The 24,817-nt window shown below is 45.3% G+C and overlaps 1 protein-coding gene across 2 annotated transcripts; it reads left to right on the forward strand.

The window, feature by feature from the left end:
* The first annotated feature begins 242 nt into the window (after positions 1-242).
* On the forward strand, positions 243-21,943 carry PPP1R3B (protein phosphatase 1 regulatory subunit 3B). 2 transcript variants are annotated; one of them, XM_060236958.1, is made up of 3 exons: positions 243-577; positions 2,037-2,144; positions 20,059-21,943. In XM_060236958.1, the coding sequence occupies exons 2-3, from the start codon at positions 2,140-2,142 to the stop codon at positions 20,948-20,950; spliced, it is 897 nt and encodes a 298-aa protein (XP_060092941.1). In that variant the 5' UTR covers positions 243-577; positions 2,037-2,139; the 3' UTR covers positions 20,951-21,943. The 2 variants fall into 2 exon arrangements, with proteins under 2 accessions (XP_060092941.1, XP_060092940.1); XM_060236957.1 differs by lacking the exons at positions 243-577; positions 2,037-2,144 and adding an exon at positions 16,908-17,113.
* Positions 21,944-24,817: the final 2,874 nt, after the last annotated feature.

A 24,817-nucleotide genomic window follows, 5' to 3' on the forward strand; every position in this document is an offset into this window, starting at 1 on the left:
AAGGCTGTGTACACATGTGTCAATTCCCTTCGCTGGAAAAGGGAAGGTCCCAATTCGGGTTAATTCCTGCAGTGCCCTCGTCCAGAGTCCAAAGTAGGGCGCTGGGCCTGGGAGCTCCGTCCTTGGGGACTGTGGACGTGCTCCGTCCAGCTCTGCCCAGGAAGGGGGAGGGGGTTGGTCGCCTTCCCATCCCCAAACCCCGTGCAGCGCGGCTGCTCTCGCTCCCGGGCAGCGCAGTCACACCCCCGGAGCCAGCCTGGCGTTCACGTGCCCAACAGCTGCGGTTTCCACCGGGGAGCTCTGCCGCCATTGGCTGGACGCAAAAGTTCGAGGCGCGCCCATTGGCTGCGGCGCGGCTGTTCGCCCAGCAGGAGAGTTTGCGATGGACCGAGCATTCTTAAGAAGTTAGCGACAGCGGCGTGCAGACGCGCCGGGGAGGGAGCTGAGCGAGCCTGGAGAGTTGGGGGTCGGGCTAGAGCAGCGTGGATCAGGGAACCCGCACGGCTGAGCCCGGCCCGCACGCGGAAATCAGAAATTTGGGAGGCCGTGGAAAGCAGTGGGGGATCTAGGCACCCAGGTAAGGGGCGCGGAGGTGGAGAAAACTTCTTCAGGTGCCTTCTCCTTCCTTCTGGCTCGCCTTCCCTTCCTGTCCGCCCTGAGCGGGTCATCTTTTCCTTTGGCGTTTGCTTCCGAGGTCGACTTCCGAGGTCCGCAATGCATTTTCGGCCCAGACAGGCTTGCAGACGTCTTGAAGTTTTGCAAACTTGCATCGGATCTCTTTGTAGTTGGTCAGTATGCCTCGGAAAGAATTTCAATGGCCCCATTCGTTCTTAACGGGACATTTAGGAGAGGCCTTAATAGAACCTAGGTGCGATCCCGTCCGTACTTAATCTCTTGCCAAATCCTACTGAAATCGTTGGGATGCCGCGGGATCGAATCCATCTATCGGGGCAAAGCCTTTTTTTAAATGCCGAGATCCTCAGATCGTGCGAAACTCTACGGCACCTACTTTCTGCGAGACAGCTGTGGGGAGAGGTGGTCTGCTTTTTAGCCGGTTTCTGGGGATCCTTTCCACGGGGAGTGGGCCGGAGAAGGGGGAGGGGGGCGAGCTGGTTTCTTGGTACATCTGTCGGCCATGTCCAGACTCCAGTCTTTGAATGAAAAAAACGATCTTCCCTGGTGCGATTCGGGGACCGTGGAGAGTTTAAGACTCCAGCGTCAGTCCTAAAACAGAAGTGTACCTTTCTGCCTTTATTGAAAACTGTGGGTGTAGAACAGGGTAAGCGCACATAGGAACGCCGTGTGTATTTCAGATATAGCCCCAAAGCGGGTCGACCGAAGCCATAAGATTGTCTTTAATGCCCAATCGGATCTGTTAATGTTTCATCTGATGTTTGATGAGGACGCACCTGCTGATTTAGCTCTTCCTAATCGTTTTGTCTTCTGGAGTTTTCTTGCTAGGCAGTTTTTAAACAAATCATCTCTATTGCTTCCCCACCCCCACCCCGGCTGCCCAGACCATGAGGACTATAAACTTTTTTTTCTTAGTGGGAGGAACACTCATCGTGCTCCATTGGGATTGGCTGAAGCCCTCCAGACTTCCAGATTCTGTGCACCTTTGTAGAAGCAAATCCTGCTAGGCTCACTGGCAGTGTTCCCTCTAAGCTGTGGAGTCTTGTGAGCAAAAATACTACTTTGTGAGCTACTGGCGTTAAAATTGTGAGCTGCCGCATAAATTAGCTTGATCTGGGGCCATTTTTCCTGAGCTGAGACAAAAATGTGTGAGCTGGAGGCTAAAAAATTGTGAGCTAACACACTAACTCAGCTTAGAGGGAGCACTGCCCCCCTGGGACTTTTCCCAAATCTGATGCCTGCTTCAGTTGGACAAAGGGGATGTGACTGTGGAGGTGTGCCTAGGTCTTGTTTCTTTGCAGATCAGAAGATGGTTTCCTTTGGCGTGCAGGTGCCTGCAGCAGTTTCTGCATTTTGTTCTTAGTAGATCTCTTTTTTCACCCACCATTTTCATGCTGTTTTAGATGGTGACTCCTGGTAACAACTGCAGGATGGGAGGTCCTGGTGCATTTCTGGTCTTGCTAGAAATACCTTGAAACGTCTCTCCAGTTAACCCACCTTGTCCTTATGAGGTAAGCAAAATTGTTTTAGAGAGAGAGAGAGAATATCCCACGATCTTGCTTGCCTGAGGTTTCTCAACAAGCCACGGCAGGGCTTGGAATAAAGCTGAGCCCTATAGCTATGCCACAGGTGTGTTGATTTTCTGCTTGCCATCCAGTCTCCTGAAAAATTCTTTTAGGGATGTCAACCTCCAGTTGGGACCTGGGGATCCAGCAAAATTAAAGCTCATCTCCAGACTACAGAGATCAGTTCCCCTGGAGAATATGGATGCTTTGTAGGGTGGACTTTATGGCACCGTACTCCACTGAGATCCCTGTCCTTAGGCTCCATCCCCAAATCTCCAGTAATTTCCCAACCTGGATCTGGCAAGGCGCTTTCTCTGGCTTAACATAACAAACACAGAGGGAGGAGGAGGCGATGCGGGAGGAGGTGGCACGGGGGGGGGGAGGCTGTGGGGCACCGTGGGGGGGGCAGCTCGGCTGGTGGTCCGGTTGCTGATGGGCCGCGAACCGGTAACGGTCCAGGGCCCTGTGGTTGGGGCTATATCCGGGGTGTGTGGCCTAATATACAAAGAAGCTCCTGCCAGAATTCCACCCCAGGTTATATAGAATATAAAGTTATTTTGTGAAATGAGTTTAAGTAAGGAATTCTGATCAGACCATATAATAACATTTAACAAGTAGGGGGAACTCATGTCATTGCAAAGTGTGACCCAGTTGAGGGTGGAGAGGTAATCTAAGCATCTTGACCATATTTGACAGGAGAATCGCCTGACAATTGATGAAGAGATCAGGGAAATTGAAACCTCCGTAAGAACTCTGTCTGCAATACGTATCTTAATTGAAAGATTTATTTTTATTTTTAAGAGACAGGCAATCCCTGAACAGAACCTCAGTTTTCCTGGGAAGAGGAAAAGACCTACATTTGTTCAGGGGCTGCAGTCTTGTGCACATTGACCCGGGACCCAGCTCCACAGAGCACAGTGGGACTTGGCTGTCAGTAAATCCGTGCAGGATCATTTCTCAGCCTTTTGGTTGGGAAAACACTCTCCATAAAGTCATCTGAACTTGCCCCAGCTGGCCATCTGTTTTCCAAGACCTTATTTCAGGTGTCCAGTTGCCAGTGGGTGTATTTGTTTTTTGGAGGGGGGAATATTTTTGAAGGGCGTGTGTGTGTCTTGGATGCCCTTATATACTGTATCTGACACCCTCCCCATGACCTTGACCTTTTGTATTTGTAAGTTGCCAACACAGGGTTGGAGAGTTTTCCTTTTTTTAGTAAAGTCGATAAAATAAATATTGAACTTTCAAATGGGATGAATAATTCAGATGAGATTGCATAATTCCTGATGGGTCATAAAACTCTGGGGTTTGAATGCTGAGTGATAGAAAGCTTCACGTGTTATTTATACTGCATACAAAAAGTATCTATCGTACGTAGATGGTCTTCTGCTTTTAGGAGCAATTGTAAAGGAGTGAACAACCTGTCTCCAGGAGCACTTGAGACCAAGTGAAGACTTACAGGAAGAGCAAGAGAGAAGTAGGAGCTTTCATGTGTCACTACCAAAGCTTTTATTGTAGCAGGAACTCCTTTGCCATCCTGAGCCCGCTTCGGTGGGGTAGGGCGGGATATAAATCAAATCAAATAAATAAATAAGTATTAGGCCCTGATGTAGCCAATCCACCAAGAGCCTACAGGGCTCTTAGTACAGGGCCTACTGTAAGCTCTTGGAGGATTGGCTACATCAGGGAGGCATGGCCTAATATGCAAAGGAGTTCCTGCTACAAAGCAAGCCCTGGTCACTACCAGTGTTCCCTTTAAATCTCTACATACACACACACTAAGTTGAGCAGTTCACATCCTGAGGAGAACAGAACTGCTGTAATCTTAAAATGGACAGTGGGCAGTACAATACCTTGTGTGGCTCCAGAGTCAGACTTCTGCTGAGCAGGGCTCCCTGTGTTACTGAGAGGCCACTCAGATGCACAGCTTAGGAGAAGGAACACTGGTCACTGCCCCTTTCTTCAGACTTCTGGGGTATAAGCTTTCAAGAGTCAAGGCTTCCTTTGTCCGATATTTTATTTATTTATGTTATTTGGAGTCCACCTTTCTCACAGGGACCCAAGGCAGATTACGCCTTAGTGAGTCCGGACAGCCAACAAAATAGAACATTCAGTGATCAGTGCATTAGAATATTAGAAGTCCGGAACCACCAAGAAAGAACTGAAAGCATAATGTAAGTATTAACGTGACATATTAAGCAGGATCTTGCTTAAAATAAGCTTAATAATAAGTAGTAAGGATCCTGCTTACAATAAGAAGAAACAGCCCAGCAGGAACTCATTTGCATATTAGGCTACACCCCTGACATCGCCATTGCTTCAAACAGGGCTTTTTGTGTAGAAAAAGCCCAGCAGGAACTCATTTGCATAATAGGTTACACCCCTGGATACCAAGCCAGCCAGAACTGTGTTCCTGCTCAAAAAAAGCCCTGAGAAGAAGAGTTGGTTTTTTATACTCCACATTAGTCTTCCCAAAGGAGTCTCAGAGCTGCTTACAATCCCCTTCCCTTCCTCTCCCCACAACAGGACACCCTGTGAGGTAGGCGGGGCTGAGAGAGCTCTGAGGGAACTGGGACGGGCCCAAGGTCAGCCAGTGGGCTTCTTGTGGAGGAGTGGGGAATCAAACTAATTTCTCCAGGTTAGAGTCCACCACTACCACTACACCACACTGCCTAAAAGACACAGTCCTTATATCTCAGTCAGGTGGGAGGGGGTTTGCAAAGGAGCAATACACTGCAATCACCACATTTTGCACTGCACCTTTGCCTCCTGACTCCTTTTGTTTGCTGCCCCCCTCCCACCTTCTGACTGGGAAATGGGGATCTCCATTCCAACTTGTATCTTTGACTCCCCAGAGCTTAATACCCTGTAACTGAAGCTGGACTCTTAAGATGCTCCCGGACTTGAATCTAACTGTTCTATGCAGACCAACATGGCTACCTCCTAAAACAATTCCTGGGGAAAGTCTTTGTCAGTGATTCCTGGCCATCCCCTTTGTTGTCCCTGCCATCTAGGTTCCAGAGAGCTACTGTCTCTGTACATGGAAGATCCATTCAGTCCTCGCTAGCGTTCACCTTCATGCCCTGTCTAACGTTGTTAGCGAAAGAACGCAGGATGATCTAATCCAGAAAAGCAGTTCTTGTGCTTATGATGGCCTCAGGGCTCTACTTAGACATTCTTTCTGTTTAAATCTTTTCTAGCCCAATGTCATAAACATCCTCTGGTCTTTGCTTGACCCAGTTGCATAGACTCCCTGCTCTGTTAGGGTTTAAAAGTAACAGAAAGCTCAGAATCCTAACACAATATATAGTCCCAGCGATGCGTGGCTTTCCAGACAGCCATCAGCACAAGCCAGAGATATAGATGAACGTTACTTGGACACTTATGTATTTATTTAGATTTTTATCCTGCCCCTTTCCCTAGAATGGGGCTTGGGAGTGGCTAGCAACATAACAGTGCAATAACAATAAAACCATAATTTCGATAAAAGCCGGTTAAAACTCAGTTCACCGCTGTTGGCATTAAAAAGTCAACAGCATTGTTTGTAAAGTCCACCGAATAATATCACACCAAGTGTTGTGAATGTTTCCTCCAGAGTTTTGAGATCCCAATTGACTGTGAGCCAGTTCTTACACTCACTGGGCTCATGTTCAAAGATTGATTTCTTCAAGAAGCTTAGGGCAATGTTAGAGCTGCCATTTTCCCACTGGTGGTGGGGAGTCCCCTGGCTCGTGTTTCTGCCTACCACAGCTCCTGCAGCTGGCAGGAGGGGGTGGGAATCTAAAACAACATCAGTCTGTACTGGGAACTCGATGGTAAAAACCATAGAGCAGGGGGAACAGGCCCGTAGCCAGATAATCTTAGTTGGGGGGCCCAGGGGAGAAAAATTTAGGTGGAGGGGCTGCGGGGTCCAAAATGGTATCTGACTTCAAGGGCTACAAGCAGGACTCCTAAAACAATTCCTGGGGAAAGTCTTTGTCAGTGATTCCTGGCCATCCCCTTTGTTGTCCCTGCCTAGATCCTGAGCCACATCGGGAAGGTGCCCAAGTTGCAGGGGGAGGGGAACTTACGAAAGAAATGGCAGAGCTTATCTCCCTTTTGAGCAATGCCGCTCTTGCTGTTAGTAGCAGTGAGCAAAGGGGGCAGATTGGAAGCCCTCCAATGGAGGGGGCCCATACAGATGGAGTGGGAGGGTTGAATGGAGTGGCTTGCCTCCCTGGGCCCCACTGTAGCTAGGGGCCTGGGGATCAAACTTGCTGAATGTAAAAGAGCCATATAGAATAAACATCAGATGTTTGAGAGCCGCAACTTGTGGCCCACAAGATATGAATATCACGGTGTTTGAGGGAGGAAGGAAGGAAGAGAGATGGGGGAGGGAAGGAGAGGTGGAAAGATAGCAATTAAACTTCAAATACATTCTCCAAGCTGCCTGACAGGGTGGTGGGGACTTTGAGAGTCGCACACGATGTGTGAAAGAGCCACATGTGGCTCTTGGGCCACAGTTTGGCCACCTCTGCCATAGAGGCAATCTCTGGAGATATGTGGATTTCAGTTCTCTTATGGTTGGGTGTTCTAGGGATACCTCCAGGCCAGTTCGTATTGTTACCATTGTGGTCTAGAGGTGATGAAAAGTCCCATCAAGTCGCATCCAAGCTATGGTGACCTCATAGAGTTTCAAGGCAAGAGACAAATGGAGATGGTTTGGTGTTGGCTGCCTCTGTGTAGCAACCCTGGAATCCCTTGCTGGTCCCCCATCCAAGTACTAACCAGGGCAGACCCTGGTGAAATTCCCAGATCCGATGAGATCAGGCCAGCCTGGGCCATCCATGTCATGGCTGTGGTCCTAGTTGTCATTGCAAAGCTGTGCCTTTGTGGCTGGCTCTCAAGCCAAGTAATGTAGAAATGTTTGCATCAAGTGAATACTTCCGTTGGGCTCTTGAAGCCAGCTTGTGATCTGGCTCTTCAAGCTACCATCGGATCTGGCCTACTTAAAGCTGGCATCTGATCTGGCGTATGAACATTCCTTCATTACCACTGTGATGCAGGAGCTAGTCTCCAATGCATATTGGACCATCAGTCGCATAGGGACCACCATAGATTGTAGTCAACTTCCAGTGTCTCGTACCAGCTGCTCTCACTTTCTGATGTTGTGGGTCGTGACCAAAAGACGGGGCCTTTTCTGGGGCGGCACCCTGGTTGTGGAATGCCCTCCTAAGAGACACTGTCTCCACTCCTGTTTTTTCTTCATCTTCTAGGTGACTTTTTCAAAGCTCCTGGTTCATCATGTTTGTTTGTTTTTAAAAATACTTCTGCTATTTTATCTGTATTTTATTATGGGTTTTATGGTTTGTTTCTTTATGTTTGATGGTTTTATTTGTTTTTGTTTTTTTGTAAGCTGCCCTTAAAAATTTTGTTAAACTGGAGAGGCAGAAAATAAATTTGTAAAAGAAAACCCAAACAAACGATTACACATAAGCAATGTGAGCAAGGTTAAGCTGTAATAGCATCTTAAAGACCAACAAGATCTCCAGAGGATCAGCTTTTGAGAGTCCAAACTTCCTTCATCCGATACCACTGAAATATAGATCATGTATGAATTTCCCTGCAGTCTTACTGGCAGGAAGCTCAAGTTGAATTTTTGGGACTGGGTGCCAAATTATTCCCCAAATGAATCGGGGTTAGGTAAGGTACCAACGCCTTCTGTGCCCTGAAAATATCACTCATAGAAGGCTCATCTTCTTTTGGAAATCTCTTCAAATCGATGTTGCCATCTTTCTTGATACAAAGATTTCAGGTTTTCACGGCTGGTAACATCATTAGGGTTTGTAGAATCTTTCGGGATCAAGTGCCGTGTTCTACTGGAGAAAGTTTTCCTTCCAGACGTTTCGTTCTCAGCTGCGGAGAACATCCTCAGTGGCATTGCAGCCGGAGCAGGTGCTCTGACCTTCTTGGCTGCTGTGCAGCCACTCAATGCACAGCAGCCAAGAAGGTCTGAGCGCCTGCTCCGGCTGCAACGCCACTGAGGATGTTCTCCGCAGCTGAGAACGAAACGTCTGGAAGGAAAACTTTCTCCAGTAGAACATGGCACTTGATCCCGAAAGATTCTACAAACCCTAATTTCTTGATACAGTTCAGACTATCAGTGGCTTATTAGTCAGCATTGTGGGCCTCAGAATAGTGCTTCTCAGCTGGTGGTACATTCGTTCATTTTATTGGATTTATATCCTGCAACCCCTGCCAAAGCAGGCTCAGGGCGGCTACATGCACCACCAGAGGGACACAGAATGGGAGATGTGAGGTTTTCACACCAACTACTAAAAATTTGCTTCCCCTCAGTCCTTGTGTCCATCTGCAGTTATGATATGCTGACTACCCGCAAGGAATGATCCATCTGTAATTTTTTTTTTAACATTAACCTTGGACATGTGGTGTGTTTCTCTTCATCCTCCATTCCCCCTGTCCACCACTCAGGTGTCTTTCATGTTCTGCGTCCTGCTGATTCTACCTGCCATGAGTGTCTATTGTGTAGTTTTCTTATGTCTGTAAAATCTACTTTAAATGTACGCAAAAGTATAAATGTTTGTCTTGGAAATAAATCAAGATGGGTAGTCCTGTTATTCTGTCTGTAGCAGTAAGAAAGAGCGAGTTCAATAACACCTTAGGGACTATAATTTGTGGCAAGGTATGAGCTTTCATGAATTACGGCTCACTTCTTCAGATAGCTGCTAGGATGTGGGTCCATCTGCCCTATATATTAGAAAGTGGAGTGGTTTCAGATGCCAAATGACATTAGCAGGCAAATGACAATAGCAGATGTGACTATATTAGGTGTAATATGCAGAAAGGTAGTAAAAAAGGTAAAGGTCATCCTCTGTGCAAGCATCAGTCATTTCCAACTCTGGGGTGATGTCGCATCACAAAGTTTTCATGGCAGAGAGGTAGTAGGCACGGAGAAATCAGGACCAGTAATGAGAAAGAAAACCTAAGTCTTGATTCAGTCCAAGTATATGCATTGTTTTGATGTCATCAGTTGAATTCAGCAGTCTCTCTTTATAATCTCTCTTTGAAATTCCTTTGTAAGATAACCGCTACTTTTAGGTCAGCAACTGAATTTCCTGGAAAGATAAAACATTCTCTCACTTGTTTTTGAATGTTGTGGTTTCTGATATCAAACTTATGTCCATGAATTCTTTGTTGAAGAGGCTGACCTGTTTGTCCAGTGCAGAGGGTGAAAGGGCATTGCTGACACATGATGACGTCGATTGCATTAGAGGATGAGCAGGAGTATGAACCTGCGGTGGTATAACCGATGTTGCGGGGTCCAATGATGGTGTTGCTAGAATCCATATGAGAGGAAATTTGGCATCTTGGTTTATTGGAGCTCTTAGTATCATAGTCTATGTTACTGTTAAATAGTTTATCATTGCAGGTTTATCATTGTAGTTGTTTTAGGTTAACAGGCTGTCTGTAAGCAAGAAAAGGTCAGCCCCCACCAGTGCCTGTGTGAGGGAAGTGTCACTATCCAGCATGGGTTATGGGTCACTAATAATCCATTGAACTGGCTTGAGTTGTGAGCTGTAGGTGACCACCTGTGGTGTTCTGTTATCATTTTCTTTGGGCTTGTCTTGTCACAAACTGTCCCTGGGTATCATTGTGGCTTTCTGGTCACCTTTCTCACCATATCAGGAGGATATTGTAATTACGAAATTGCCTGTGGCATATTCTTCAAGTGAGTGTATCTGTCTGAGGAGTTGGAGCAGATACAACTATAGCGTAGGGCTTGGCTATAAATGGATTGTTTGATGTGGTTGGGTGTAGCTGGAGGCATGTAGATATGTTTGCTGATCTGTCGGTTTCCGGTATAATCTGGTGCTTTTGTCTCTGTCATGTAACTGTACTGTGGTGTCCAGGAAGTTTATTTCCTGTGTAGAGTAATTCATAGTTAGATGCAGGGGGTTTTTGTAGCAGGAACTCCTTTGCATATTAGGCTACACCCCCTGATGTAGCCATTCCTCCAAGAGCTTATAGTGGGCCCTGTAAGAAGAGCCCTGTAAGCTCTTGGAGAATTGGCTACCTCAGGGGGGGCGTGTAGCCTAATATGCAAAGGAGTTCCTGCTACAAAAAAACCCCCTGGTTAGATGGATGGTGGGGTAGAAGTTGAGGGAAGCCTGGTGGAATCTCTGGAGGGCTTATTTGCCTGAGTCTGGACAATAAAAATGTCATTAATGAATCTCAAGTAAAGAAGAGGTGCCAACGGGTAGGGAACGGAAAATGTTGTTCTAGATTCAACATGAAAATGTTGGCATGGTATGGAGCCATTTGGATGCTCATGGCTGACAACCAATCAGGGCCGGCTCTTCCACTAGGCAAACTAGGCAGTTGCCTAGGGTGCCGAGAGGGTGGGGTGACAAATTGGGCTCCCCACCCCCCTTCCAGTGCCCCAGGTAAGCACCTAGTTTGCCTGCCTCCCCCGCCCCCTGCTGCTACCGCCACCACCGTTGCCACCGCCAGTCCCTCCAATCCCTTCCCTCCCTCCCCCTTCCCTGCCGTGGCTTCGTGCCTCCCCCCCTCCCCGCCACACTTCCTCCTTCTCCCTCCCTTCGAACCCTTTCCCACCCACCCTGTGGCAATTTCAACGCCAGAACCAACTCTAGCACCGTGTTCCGGCTCTCTTAAGCCCCCCCCCCCAGTACTCGAATCACTGGTAAAACCATGCCCCAGGGCCAGAGAGTGCTCATCATCTCTTAGGAACAGCGTCCTGAAAGGGCGACCCCCGCTGCCACTGACTCCTTCCCTCCCCACTTCCTAGATGGGAGAGGAGTCAGTGGCAGCGGGGGTCGCCCTTTCAGGACGCTGTTCCTGAGAGATGGTGAGCGCATCCCGGCTTCACGGCACAGTTTTACCTACGATTCGAGTGTTCAGCCGGGGAGGGGGGGCACTTTAGAGAGCCGGAACGCGGTGCTAGAGCCAGTTCCAGCATTGAAATTGGCACGGGGTGGGTGGGAAAGGATCCAAAGGGAGAGAGGAGGCAGAGGCGAGGCAGGGGGGGTGGGGAGCTGCGGCGGGGAGGGGGGAAGCGTGGGGGTGCTTGGGGGCACCAGGCAGTGAGTCTGCCTAGGGTGCCATTGGGCGTCAGGCCACCCCTGCAGCCAGTCAAATCACTGATAGTTGCCCCTTGCTCCCAGGAGCAGGGAGGTACCAGAAGGGTAGGGGGTGTTGCAAATTCAGGAGGAGGCATTGCCTCCAGTCCCCTTCCCCATGGCTACGGGCCTGATGGTTGTATCATTGATTTGAAGGTAAAAATTCTGACCAAATTTGAAGTAGTTATGAGTGAGAACAAACATTGATATCAGGGATGATGTTTTTCATGGCTTGTAGTCAGGGGTCATTTTGTAGAAAAAGAGGTGTCGGAGCTCATTAGCACAACTCATTTGCATATGCCACACACCCCTGACATCACCAGAAGGTGTACTAAATTATGTTGTTACCCGCTCAGAGCCCATTTGGGAAGGGCGGGCTATAAATTGAAAATAATAATAACAAATAAATAAATAATATCAGCTCAGCATCTACCTTAAAATGGTTCTTGAATTATAATTGTCATAATAAAACCATTGTACTTTTAAAATTACTTTCTCCTATGTGGCCACAGTGGCATGATGAAGATTTTCATCTGTCTGCTTTATATGTTTTGGCTATTCCCCATATTTCTGTGGGGAAAAATATTAGAAAGTTTGTCAAACCTTAGAGTTTAGCAGAATTCTCACAGGGGGTTTGAACAACAGAGCCCAGAAGCAATTTTTTTTTGGGGGGGGGGCGTGTAAGAAAGAAAGAGCACAATAAAATTTAGATGTTCTGGAGCTTTACTCCTGTGAGCTCCTGCCCAAAATGAGGCCTGGTTGTAGTCCATCCTGATGGGGGATGTTGGTGTACAGAGACTCAACATCTATGGTGGCTAGAATGCTGTTTTCTGGGAGATGGTCTGTGGGCTGCAGTTTCCTCAAGAAGTCTATCGTGGACATAGCTGGGGGTATTAATAACGTATGGTCTCAGGATGGAGTCCATATATCCTGAAACTCCTACAGCGATGGTGCCTATGCTTGAGACAATGGGTTGTCCAGGGTTGCCAGACTTATATATCTTTGGCGGGAGGTAGAAAGTGCCTGATTGAAGTTCTTGGTGTTTCCTTATAAATTTGTTTCTGTATGTATGTTGGGACTTTCTTCATGATTTTGTTGAGTTCTCGCTGATATTCTTGTGTGGGGTCTGAGGTTATCAGTTTGTAGAAACTAGTGTTTGACAACTGTCGCTCATCTTCTCATGTATCCTTTGTCTTGGCCATTATAACAATGGTTCTTCCCTTGTTGGCTTGCTTTATTATAATATCTGGATTATTTTTCAGGCTGCTTATGGCATTCTTCTCTGTGTGGCTGAGATTGGAACTTGAGAGGTGTTTCTAATTGATTATTTCAGCTTGGACTCAGAGGCAGAAACATTCTAGATATAGGTCCAATGTGGTCTTGTGGCCTTCAGGAGGAATCCACATGGAGTCCTTTTTTCTGTAGTGTCGAGTGGGAGATAATTGGTCACTCTTATACTGTTCATTGGTGGAAGGATGAGGACACTATTCTCAGACCCTGCACATGAACAAACAGGCCAGTCTCTTCAACAAAGAATTAATGGACATAAGTCTGACATCAGAAACCACAACATTCAAAAACCAGTGGGGGGACATTTTAACCATCAAGGACATTTGGTTGCTTACCAGAAAGTAGCAGTTCTCTTACAAAGGAATTTCAAAGGGAGACTAGAAAGAAGACCACTGAATTGCAACTGATAACAAAGCTCAAGACAATGCATCCACCTGGACGGAATCAAGACTTAGGTTTCCTGTCACATTACTAATGCTGATTTCTCCATGCCTACTACCTCTCTGCATCTCTCTCTCTAGCTCCTAGCTTATATAGACTGTGAGCTCTCTGCATATGACATCTAATCCAGTCACATGTGCTGTTGCCATTTGTCTGCTAACATCATTTAGCATCTGAAATCACCCCACTTTCCAATATATACGACAGGTGGACTCAGATTCTAACTGTATCTGAAGAAGAGAGCAATGAAAGCTCATACTCTACCAGAAATTTTGTTAGTCTTTAAAATGCTGCTGGACTCTTCCTCTCTTCTACTATCTTGGAATGAGTAGGACTATTGTTTGTATCATGGTGGCTCCCAGGTTCTTTGACAGAGTGATTGGTGGGTTTTAAGATACAAAAGGCTGAGAACCAGAGCCCTAGAATGTATGCATCACTGTCACTCATGAAGCTGCCTTATACTGAATCAGTCTATCAAAATCAGTATTGTTTATTCAGGCTGGCAGTGGCTCTCCAGGGTCAAAGGTTAAGATCTTTCACCTTACCCAGTTCTTTCAACTGGAGATGCCATGGATTGAACCTAGAACCTTCTGGGTGCCTAGCAGATGCTGTACCACTGAGCCATGGCCCCTCCCCAGTTCTCCTGCACCTGCATAGAGCAGGAAAAAATTGTGTGAAAGCTCTCTTACACCGAGTCAGATCAGTGGTCCATCTAGCACCGTGTTTTCTTTTAAGAACATAAGAGAAGGAAGCCATGTTGAAACAGACCGGTAACCCATTCAGTCCAGCACTCTGTCACACAGTGGCCACTGATTGTCAGTGGTTCTTTGGGGTCTCAAGCAGTCAGAAGTCTTGTCACCTGCTGCTTAAGACCCTTTAAATGGACATGCTGAGGACTGACCCAGAAACCTTCTGCTCACAAGCATGCGCTCTTCCACCAAGCTATAGGCCAGGGATGGCCATACTTGTTTAACGTAAGAGCCACACAGAATAAATGTCAGATGTGTAAAAGCTGTAAGACATGAGCGTCAGATGTTTGAGAGCTGTAAGGAAGAAAGGCAAATAGATGGGGAAGAGGGAGGTGAAAAGAAAGCAACTTTAACTTTAAATGCATTATCCAAGCTGCCAGTGGGCTTGGCATGGAGAAGTGATTTAAAGAAATAAATGCCTTCTCCGATCTGACCTGTGGGGTGGGGGATGGGGCTTCGGGAGCCACATAATATGTGTGAAAGAGCCACATGTGGCTTCCGAGCCACAGTTTGGCCACTCCTGTCATAGGCCATTCCTAAATCAGTGATATGTTTTAGGCAGTTTATTGACCTTCTTGCCCCATTAGTCCTGCTGCAAAGTTTTCTGTAAGAATCTCTACTGTTCTGGGACTGAATTGTAAAGGGCAAGCGGACAGCAAAAGGCTGGGTTGAAACTGGAGATTTTGGCTCAGACACAACATGCGTGAATCCCAGATCTGTCAAATGTGATTTATCTGTCGACTGAGTCTCTGTGCCTATTGGCCAGAATTACGTCAAAGCTTCCTGCTGAATCATCCATGTTTGCAGACTGTTAGGCAGTAATCTGTTGGCCCTGAATTACATGGCATTCTTGGGCTTTTTTTAAGAATCTGTTATATATTCTGGCATCTGAATTCACCTTAGATGTATTTGGCTTCATTTTACAACCTGTTTATTTTGGTAATCTTCACTCTATAGATTATCAGGTTGTTGATAACAGCTTTCCACTCTTGTGCATGTTAAAACTGAAAGCAATGAGCGGGCCACCAGAATGGGCACCCATTGCATGAGCTGGGATCCTGTTTAGTAATTCCACCCTCATCTTCAAGTCTAAACTGAGAGATGTAACACTTTGGGGAAATTTTGAAGCCGTTTTTTCCTCCAGGATTTTGAGGGGGAAGAAAATGGCAGTGTTGGGAAAAATTGAAATATATGCAGTACTTGGTTTCCTGTCAAAACTGTTTGTTTTATTGCTTTACTTACATCAAATGAATAATAGAATACAAAATTGTGCTGTCATATTTATGGAATTTACAGGTATAAACGCCTGTGGGAGTAATCCTAATGTAAGCATGTCCGTGCTGAAATCTAATTTCATTCAGTGGGGCTTACTTCCAGGAAAGGTTTCTTAGGATTGCACCCTTGGCTTTCTCCAAACAAAATTGCAAATATGTCTCATACTTGAAAGAAAACAGCAGTATCCTCTGCTACTTTATCACATAGATCTTAGTTTTTTGCCACCTGAAAGCTAGAAACAGGGAGGCTCAGTTAGGTAGATGGGGGAGAGGTGGATGGTGATTGGCATTGTGCTGATGCCATTATGTCACTTCTGGCGTAACCCAGAAGTTATGTCATAATGTCAGGCAACATTCTAGCACACACCCAAAACTCTATGGTTAAACCTTAGAGTTTTGGGTGAATGTTAGAGCCATCACCCCTAGAGTCAGCCTCGATATGTCTCCTGCCGGTGGCCAGCCTCAGGCTGCTAACTCTAGCTAGGTAAAAGAAAAGTTGAATTTTTAAAAGAATGTGTATTAGCTGTGCAGAAACAGTCTCTGACAGCCAAAATATGAGTAGCAGTATATTTGAACATCATTAAACTTTATGCCTTAAGTGTTGAATTTTTCAATGATATGCTATTGCTATACGCATTATGAGATATTAACCATGGACAAAATGTTCAGATGTGATGAATATCTTTCAAAATATGTTTTATGATTACTGTAGTCACAGGAATTATTATGTAATGATGTAGATTCTTATGTTAAGAAGTCCACGCTGTGTGTTTTGAGTGACTAAAACTAGGTCTTTAAAAGCAAGTCATTCATTGCACAAGAAAAAAAAAACATTCATTCATAAGAATCTCTCCTCCTGCCTCTCCCCCAATTTCTAATTCTTTCCCTCTGGAAAATCTTTTAGAAGGTCTTGGGGTGGGGGTGGGGCTGCTAGCTTTGAGCCGGGAAATATTTGGAGATTGGGAGGAGAGCCGGAGGAGTATGGAATTTGGGAGGGGAGGGATATAATGCCTTAGAATCTACTCTCCAAAGCAGCCGTTTTATCTGGGTTAACAAATTTGTCAGCTGGAGACTGTTTGTAATAGTGGAAGATCTCCAGTCACCACCTGGAGGTTGGCAGCCCTATGTGGGGGAGAGCAACCTTTCTGGCCTCCCCCTTGGTCCTTCAGTTCTCTCCCTCCATGTAAAAATGCATTCCACTGAAATTGCATTTCTCAGGCTTTGGCTTCTGTGCCACTGATGGTTCTCTGAGTTGCAGAATATTCAGAACCAAATCCTGGGCAAATACCAAAGTATTAGTCGCATGTGTTAGCTCAGCAGTGTTTGACTCTTAATTTAATCTTTCATGCCCCAACAGGCCTCATAAGTAGTCATGCCCCCAGCAGGAATTTGGCATTTTCCCCAATGCACAGGTCTTGTTTCCTGTGTGTGTGTGTGTGTGTGTGTGTCTCATTTAATTTATTTTTTTTACTAGTCTTACTGCAGTTTCTTTCTGGTCTGTAGAGCTCACAAGAACATTAACTGAAAAAAACCCCCAAAGTCCTCTGTGTCTACCTTTTGAGGTTTAGCAAAAGAAGCACACTGTAGGAGTGTCTGAGGGGGTGGGAACTGGGGCCTGTCATCTCTTGCGTTAACCTCGTATTTCTCGGCAAATGTTAGGAGAGCTACGAAATGTTTGAAATGTCTCAATGCTTTTATGACCTCCAAACGGAGCCTACAGGATACGTGTCTGCCTTGGCTTCCTTTTTCCTCAAAAGTTCAAGAAGTCATTTCGGGCCTTTATAGCCACTGCTTCTTCCACTGTCACTTCCTGTTTCTGTACGCTCAAAGAGAGCGTCCAGCCTTCAAGGGTGTGGAGAACTAGCTGCAGAAGGGAAAGCGCTGGCAGAGCGAGCTCGAGAAGCCCGGTGTTCCAATAGCAGTGGAATACTATCAGGGTATTTACTTCCTAACTCCTTGGAAAGGCAGAAAAGAATGCTGCAGAATGGAGTAAGATTTGGATCCAGGAGCTGCTGGGTTTCAGGGTGAGCATACTGAGAAAATGCATTGATTCGCTCTTAGCTTTGGTCTGAACCCCTGTGCGTGCTGGCTGTTCACAGAAGGAGCGGTGTTTTTTAGGAAGAGCATCTTTGTTAACTTTTTTTTTTTTAATCTGTCTTGGCTTCGGTTGAGAGGGAAGGTTTGATGTCAACGATTGATGTGAAATGTCAGGGAGGACTGTGCCGGAACTGGAATGTTGCTCTGTATTTTCTGTGTTCAATTTCCGTGTTATAATTAGGGCCTGGGAAATTAAAGGAACTGACAGCGCAATCCTACACAGAGTTCCACCCTTCTAAGCCCACTGGTGTCAGTTCACTGAAAAAGGCTGCAACTTTGCACAGGATGGCATTGCTTATTCAGCTTGGGTGGTGCCCATCGAGATGGCAGGATGGGCTTCAGTCACTGATTTAAATCATTATTTACAGCTCCGGAAGAAATATATATGAACAGTCGGGTTAGAACAGATAAAAGAAAGTACTTTACCCAAAGGGATGAAGAAGTGGAATTCACACATGGAATTCACTGCCACAGGAGGTGGTGCTGGCTGCAAGCATAGACAGCTTCAAGAGGGGATTGGATAAACATATAGAGCAGAAATCCATTAGTGGCTATTAGCCACAGTGTATTGTTGAAACTATCTAAGGCAGTGATGCTCTGTATTCTTGATGCTTGGGGGGGCACAGGGGGAGGGCTTCTAGTGTCCTGGCCCCACTGATGAACCTCCTGATGGTGCTTGGGGTTTTTTTGGTCACTGTGTGACACAGAGTGTTGGACTAGATGGGCCATTGGCCTGATCCAACATGGCTTCTCTTATGTTCTTATATATATTGCACATTTTAATATCATGTTCCTTCACCTTGTAATTGCAGTATCGTTCTGTAAGTATATGCAGTAATGGATCACTACAGCGACATGACTGGGCAACTGAAAGGATCCCTTATATTTACCTGTAGGAATAACCAGATTATCCTGAGTTTGTTAGAGCTCAGAAGCTAAGGAGGGTCGAATATAGTTAATACTTGGGTGGGAGACCACAGGAACATCTAGATAGGTAGGGTTGCCAGGTGGCTGGTTATCTCCATTACAATTGACCTCCGGGTGACAAAGAGATCGGTTCATATGGAAAAATGGCTGCTTTTGGATTCTATAGTACCATGGTCTGCTAAGGTCCCTCCCCTCTACAAACCCCACCTTTCTCAGTCTCCACCCCCAAAATCTCCCAGTATTTCCTAACCTGAAGCTGGCAACCCTAAATATAGGGCTACCGCACAGAGGCAGGCAATGGCAAACCATATCTTTCCATGAAAATCCTATGAAGGCTCACCTTGAGTCATTTGTGACTTGATAGCACACAATTATTGTTGTTATAGCTCAAAACTTTTGGTGAAATAGGCCCCATTTGTGCTATAGAATTATACCTGCTTCTAGGGCAAAAGGGGGAAATTGTAATAATTCACTCTGACCTGGATTGGCCAGGCAAGCCCGATCTCGTCAGATCTCAAAAGCTAAGCAGGGCTGACCCTAGCAACTTGGATGGGAAACCTCGAAGGAATACCAGGGCCGGGGCGCAATAGCAATAGACAATAGCAAGCCACCTCTCTGAACATCCAAGCCTCACCAGGGGTTACCAGAAGTCGGCCATGACTTCTAGGCACGCATGTACACACACTATACTCACCAAAAAATAATAAGTCCCTGAATTCTACCTGTCTGTGTTTAAGGATGCTTAGCAGGATTGCTGGCTCTTATACTTTTTGAGAGCAAAACCTGGTTGTTTAACATGGAAGAGAAAGCAGAAAGTGTCTATGCTATTTGGCTGGGTTAGTTATCAATATTCATAATTGTCATGCTAATTAAGTAGAAAATATTACCTGTAGTGTCAAAAAGTTTTATTTCAAAAATGCAATAAGAATACACGTATGTGTAAGGTCACGTATGCGGTCACGTATTCATTCTTTAAAAAAACTATCCTGTCTATTTATTTATAGTCTGCCTTTGTGAATGAGACTCAAAGCAGATCAGACAGTATAAGTCAATGCGGTCAACAGGATGAGACATCAATATGCAATATGACAGAACTAGATTTTAAGTGCTGCAACATTTTACAGTAAATATACATATGGCAAACCAGCACAGTGGTAAATCGTGTACAAAAATGTTTCTGAGCGGGACAAACTTTAACCCATATAGACATGTTTAAGAGATTTGTTTATTATTTATTTATTATATTAGACTTCTAGATTGCCCTTCCCTGTAAAACAGGGCTCAGGGCAGTGTACAATGATAAAAGACATTCATATATTAAATTTGCAGTTAAAAACGATAAAAATACAGTAATTAGCCTAGTTAGATGATGCTAAGACTTCCGATTTCGCTACTGCCTAGACTATAAAATGTTGTTCTGACCTGGAGAGCAAAGGCTATCGTGATCTTGTTAGATCTTGGAAGCTAAGCTAGGTTGGTTAGTATTTGGTTAGTGCTTGGATGACAGACCACCAAGTAAGTACAGAGTTGCTGTGCAGAGGCAGGCAATGGCAAACCACCTCTGAACATCTCTTGCCTTGAAAACACTGCAGGGTTGCCATAAGTCGGCTGCAATTGGACGGCAAGAAAAAAAAATGACTTAGTTTTGTATTGCAATCAAATTATTCAAAAATGCATATTTTGAATGTTTCCAAAAAATCTTAATTTTACCTTCAAAACTGTGCAATGTAACTGTGGGTATCTTTGGACATTGCACTGATGTGCACATCCAGAAATGGAAAGTGTACATGCAGCAAAATTTGTGTTACAGATGTATGTATCCTACAAGTAGAGTGAGGCCTAGCTCATTGGTGGATATATGAAAACTGAGTTTGTTGCTCCATTCCAGCTAAAATGGCCAAATGGTAACTTATTGCCCTTATTCCTTTTTTTTTTTCCTTTTCAGAATATTGGACCGCACTTCTTACAAGCCCACAATGGCGGTGGATGTTGCAATGCAGTTGTACCTGCGCTCGCCCTCTTTCCGAAGGGACAGCTTTGCTTACAAAATTGCTCCAAAGTCCAAGAAGCCTTTGCGGCCCTGCATCCATTTAAACAACAGAATGGAATTAAATGACCTGGGAGCCGAAGTAAAAAATCTACAGAGCGCCAAAGTGAAAAAGCGGGTGTCCTTCGCAGACAGCAGGGGCTTGGCCCTGACAATGGTGAAAGTGTTCTCTGAGTTTGACGACCCGCTGGATATTCCATTTAACATCACGGAATTAATAGACAACATTGTGGGCCTGACAACGGCGGACAGGGACGATTTTGTCTTGGATTTTGTACAGCCTTCTGCTGACTATTTGGACTTCCGCAATCGCCTCCAGGCGGACTATGTCTGCCTTGAGAACTGTGTGTTGAAAGATAAAACTATCTCTGGCACGGTGAAAGTCAGGAATCTTGCATTTGAAAAGACCGTGAAGATCCGGATGACATTCGACACCTGGAAAACCTTCACAGACTACCCATGCCAGTATGTCAAAGACACGTATGCGGGTTCAGATAAGGACACCTTCTCTTTTGAGATCACCTTGCCAGAGAAAGTTCCCCCCCACGAAAGGATGGAGTTGGCGGTGTGTTACGAAAGCGAAGGCAAAACGTACTGGGACAGCAACAAAGGCCTGAATTACAGGATCGTGCGGTCTGAGCTCAAATCCGCCCGGGAGATTTCCCAGCCTCAGGGAGAATCTGGTTTTGGGATTGCCTTTGACCAGTTTGGAAGCCCTAGGTGTTCCTATGGTTTATTTCCCGAGTGGCCAAGTTATTCAGGATATGAAAAACGCGGGCCTTATTACTGAACAAAGGACATGGTCTGTGTATGAGATTGTTTTAAGAGGAAAAAAATGCAGCATTTGCTGCGATGTGATGGTCGCCAAAGGTGTGTGTTTGTAGAGTTGCAGAAAGTGAAACAAAAGGGACTTGCAAAATGCCTGACTGCAAATAGGTTGTTGTTGCATTGAACAGCTAGAAGAAAGGGGAGAGGTCATTCATGTTTCAGAACACGGCTGCTTGCCTCCCAGTTCAGTCCAACATTCATGGCTTCGGTTCAGGCACTGTTTTTGCTTGTTTGTTGGCGCAAGGTTCATTGCAATATTGCAAACTGATCTTAGACTCCCCCCCACTTTGCATTATGGAGACAAATCTGGCTGTTCCTGATGAGAAATCATAGAGGTGGCGGCCTGTGGGTTGGAAGATGGGAGCAGAGTCCCCTAACTGGGTTTCCAGCCCATGGGAGACCAAGACTTTTGTGTGTGTGTGTGCAAAATAGAAGAGACTGTAAAATTGCTGTTATAAATAGAACAATGGTTGTGTTTCCTTCCATATTAGGAAATGCTTTCATTTCTGGGGAAGATACCAGGGTGCTTACTGTTCTGCCTGCAGTTCTGTCTTCAAGAAAAGAACGAAATGTATTCCTTGAAATAGCAGCAGTGGAGGCAGTTTTCTGTATGACAGTGACATATTTGTGTTGCTTCAGAGCAAGTGTATGTTAGCATATGATTGGGGCTCCTGTTTTATTTTTGAGCCTGAAAAGAAACCTGTTTAGCTTTAATTTGCCTTGACAAATCTCATTTTATTGGAGTGGAAGGTGGTCAAGAATTTTTTTTTGTAAAAACGCTATTTAAATATACTCCCTCCCTTACCAGGTGGCCTGATAGATGCCGTAGTTTGGTTAGAGATATTGATTCCTCCCCCCATTTTACTACCATTTTAATTAATGTTTATACAGTGGTTGCAGATTGGAACCATGTTACTGACAGAATATTGAATAAAAGTTATTGGTTGTAAATAAAGGATATTTGTTACTTCCAATTTCACATCCTCCCCCACGTAGATACACGACCCAGGGGGGTGGGGTTAGAAACAGCCAAGGATGAGATATCTCGTCCCTGCAAGGCAAGATAACCCCTCCTCCCAAAGCAGCCAAAATTCCACAGACTTCCTCTTTCTTAAATGACATAACCGTTTGTCATTGGCAGATTATTCCAATAGCACCTTTTGTCCTACCGCAACAGGCTCTTAAACCAGCAGAAAAGAGGCTGAGCAGAATGGTAGGATAAAAGCTGAGGTTTTCCAATCCAGTGGGGATCTTCATTCCCAAGCCCTTCTTAACGTGATTTGTAATACACTAATAAAATCTTCAGCAATCCAAATGCCTTCTGTGGCCTGGGAATCTTATAGGGTTCCCAGACCCTTGGTCCAATCAGGGAACTCTCCTGATTTTGGGGGCTTCTGTCCTCAAACAGCAATGCCTATGCATGCTGTCCTGATGCAATGATGTCAAGAGGAAGTGACATCATCATGTCGGCAATGTTGCACAATGACACTGTTTTTGAGGCAAAACTCTATGGTTTGAGCCCAGTTTTAACCTTAGAGTTTACCTAAAGAGCAGGGCACCATCCCTGACATCACCAACATGATGTCACTTCTGTGTGACATCATCACGTCAGGGTCATCCTCACCCACTCCTGGTCCACCCCCCAAATCCTCGCATCGGTGCAACAATCGCACCTGGCAGCCCTAGAGTCTTAACTTGCTGAAAAGCTTAACCCATGTTAGCGCCATGACCATAGTATCCAGGCCACAGCAAATTTGTCTGGTTCCTTCTGCTCACCGCAAGCAACTTACTTCACAGCCAGAAGCAAGCAGCACAAAGCTGACTTGTGGAATGCGGGAGTGTCACTGTGAAGCAAATTCAGTTATGTTCGTTCTAGACAAACATAATGGTATACCAGCAGGTCCTGTAAATATTGTTGTATGAGATTTGCCGCACAGCCTAGACAGAGTTACTTGCTTCTAAGTCTGTTGAAATCAACGTGCTTAGAAGGGTGCTAACTGTCAGGGATGCCACCATGAGTCTCCTTTTTATACCCAGTGATGAAACAACAGTCCTTTGTTATGTGAAGGCGTCTCCAACATGTAAAGGTTTGGCCAGCCTTTGAATTGAGGTTCAAGGGCTTGTCTGGGAATACTACCTATTTGCACACTGAAAGGGTTCTGAGCTTCGGCTGAACGGCTGCAGCTAGCTTTTTAAAAAGAAATTCTCAAGAGCTGCCTTTTCCTTGTCCCTAAGGGTCAGGTTGTAAGGTCAGTTTGCTTGCCCAGAACTTGAATTCTCAATGGGCACAGTAATGGAGCTTCACGTTGAAAATAGCGACTCAGGCACCCAAGTGTCCTTCGATACCGATGTTTAAAAATAACCACATCCCTTCTGAGTACAGATCAGCATCTTGAGGTCCTTGGGCTCGTTGAGAGTGATGGCTGCTTCCTTCTTGCCCTGGTCAAACATGAGAGGAAGAAAAGATATGGGGAAAAGTTCTATCAAGCCATTTGGGAGAAAATTAGTTGGAGCCTTGCCTGCTCTCAAAGCAGTCCTAAAGCAAAACTAGTTGCTGACAGCCTCTAATGGGCAAAATATTTCTTTTCTTTCTAAAAACAATTGGGCTAAATTCCAGGGCTTGTCTTCTGGAGGGATGGGGGCGGGGGCAGGGAAAGGATTTTAATTTTTAGCACAGCAAACCATGATAAGGCACAACTAATAGCAGTTACTAGTATTGGAATATGTTGCCTCAGTTTTGTGCATTAGGATTTTAGGTGAAGAAATACAGACAGTGTTAAAAGGGTGGTGTTTTGACTCCCCCCCCCCCAAAAAAAGGCCCCCTAGTAAGGCATTTTCTTCTAAGGAGCTCTTGAGAAAGTACAAATGCAAAAATATGATTTTCTCCACCCCCTCAAAAAAAAATTCTAAGCAAAGTTTGGGATTGCAGCAGGGAGATTATGACAGCATGTTATCAAGTAGTTCTGCCCTGTTTAGCTGGACATTTAGTTTCTAACAACTCCTTGCAGTTTGCAGGAAAATAGTGCAATTTTTGCATTTTATTTCTGAATGGAAGTGATGCATTGAGAAATTCTAGAGCAATACCAGCATGGGCTGTCCCTTCCAACGACCCCCTAGATTTTGATGCAACAACTGACATTCAGTCGTTGAGAAAGCAGATTAACCAAGAAAGCAATCCCAAATTCTTTCAAGCAAGGCTGCTTGAACCCCACTAACCTAGGTTTTCTTGACAAATCCTATACAATTGGATCATCTATGAGAAGTGGGCCAGGAACTGAAGGAAAGGGGATTTAAGACTTTGGACTAGGAACACCAGCAGAACTGGGAACGTTAACCAACAGCCGGGTTGAATTCAAAACTGAACTTCCAACGTCTTCCACAAATTTGTCCTCCTGAGGGTCTTCTGTCAGGCGTAAATTGCTTTGTCTCATAGCCTGTGGAGAGCCTTCCGCTTACTTTTGAGGACAGAGGCTTTACGTTTCTTCCTTTAACTTGAAATTATCCTGAACTGTGCCTATATTTTTTGAAAATGAATTTATGCAGTCTTGGGTATGGTAGTTCTGTTGAAAAATGGGAGGGAACTTGGTTACAGGTTATTCCTAAGGGATGCATGTGTGTCTGTATGTGATTTGCCTGGTAGGGGATGGAAATAAGACTGTGAAACAGAAATCTGGAATGGCTTTCCTACATTTCCTTTTATTACAAGCTCTTTCCCCTCCCTCCCCCACCTGCTTTAAAGCCAGCATCTTGGACTCTGTCTGCCTTGCCAATGTGAATGTAACTGAGGAATTCTTGTCCTCCTGTTGTTCTTCCGAGTGCCTTGCATGTT

The sequence above is a fragment of the Heteronotia binoei genome, chromosome 4, assembly GCF_032191835.1.
Source record: "Heteronotia binoei isolate CCM8104 ecotype False Entrance Well chromosome 4, APGP_CSIRO_Hbin_v1, whole genome shotgun sequence".
Taxonomy (NCBI): Eukaryota; Metazoa; Chordata; class Lepidosauria; order Squamata; family Gekkonidae; genus Heteronotia; species Heteronotia binoei.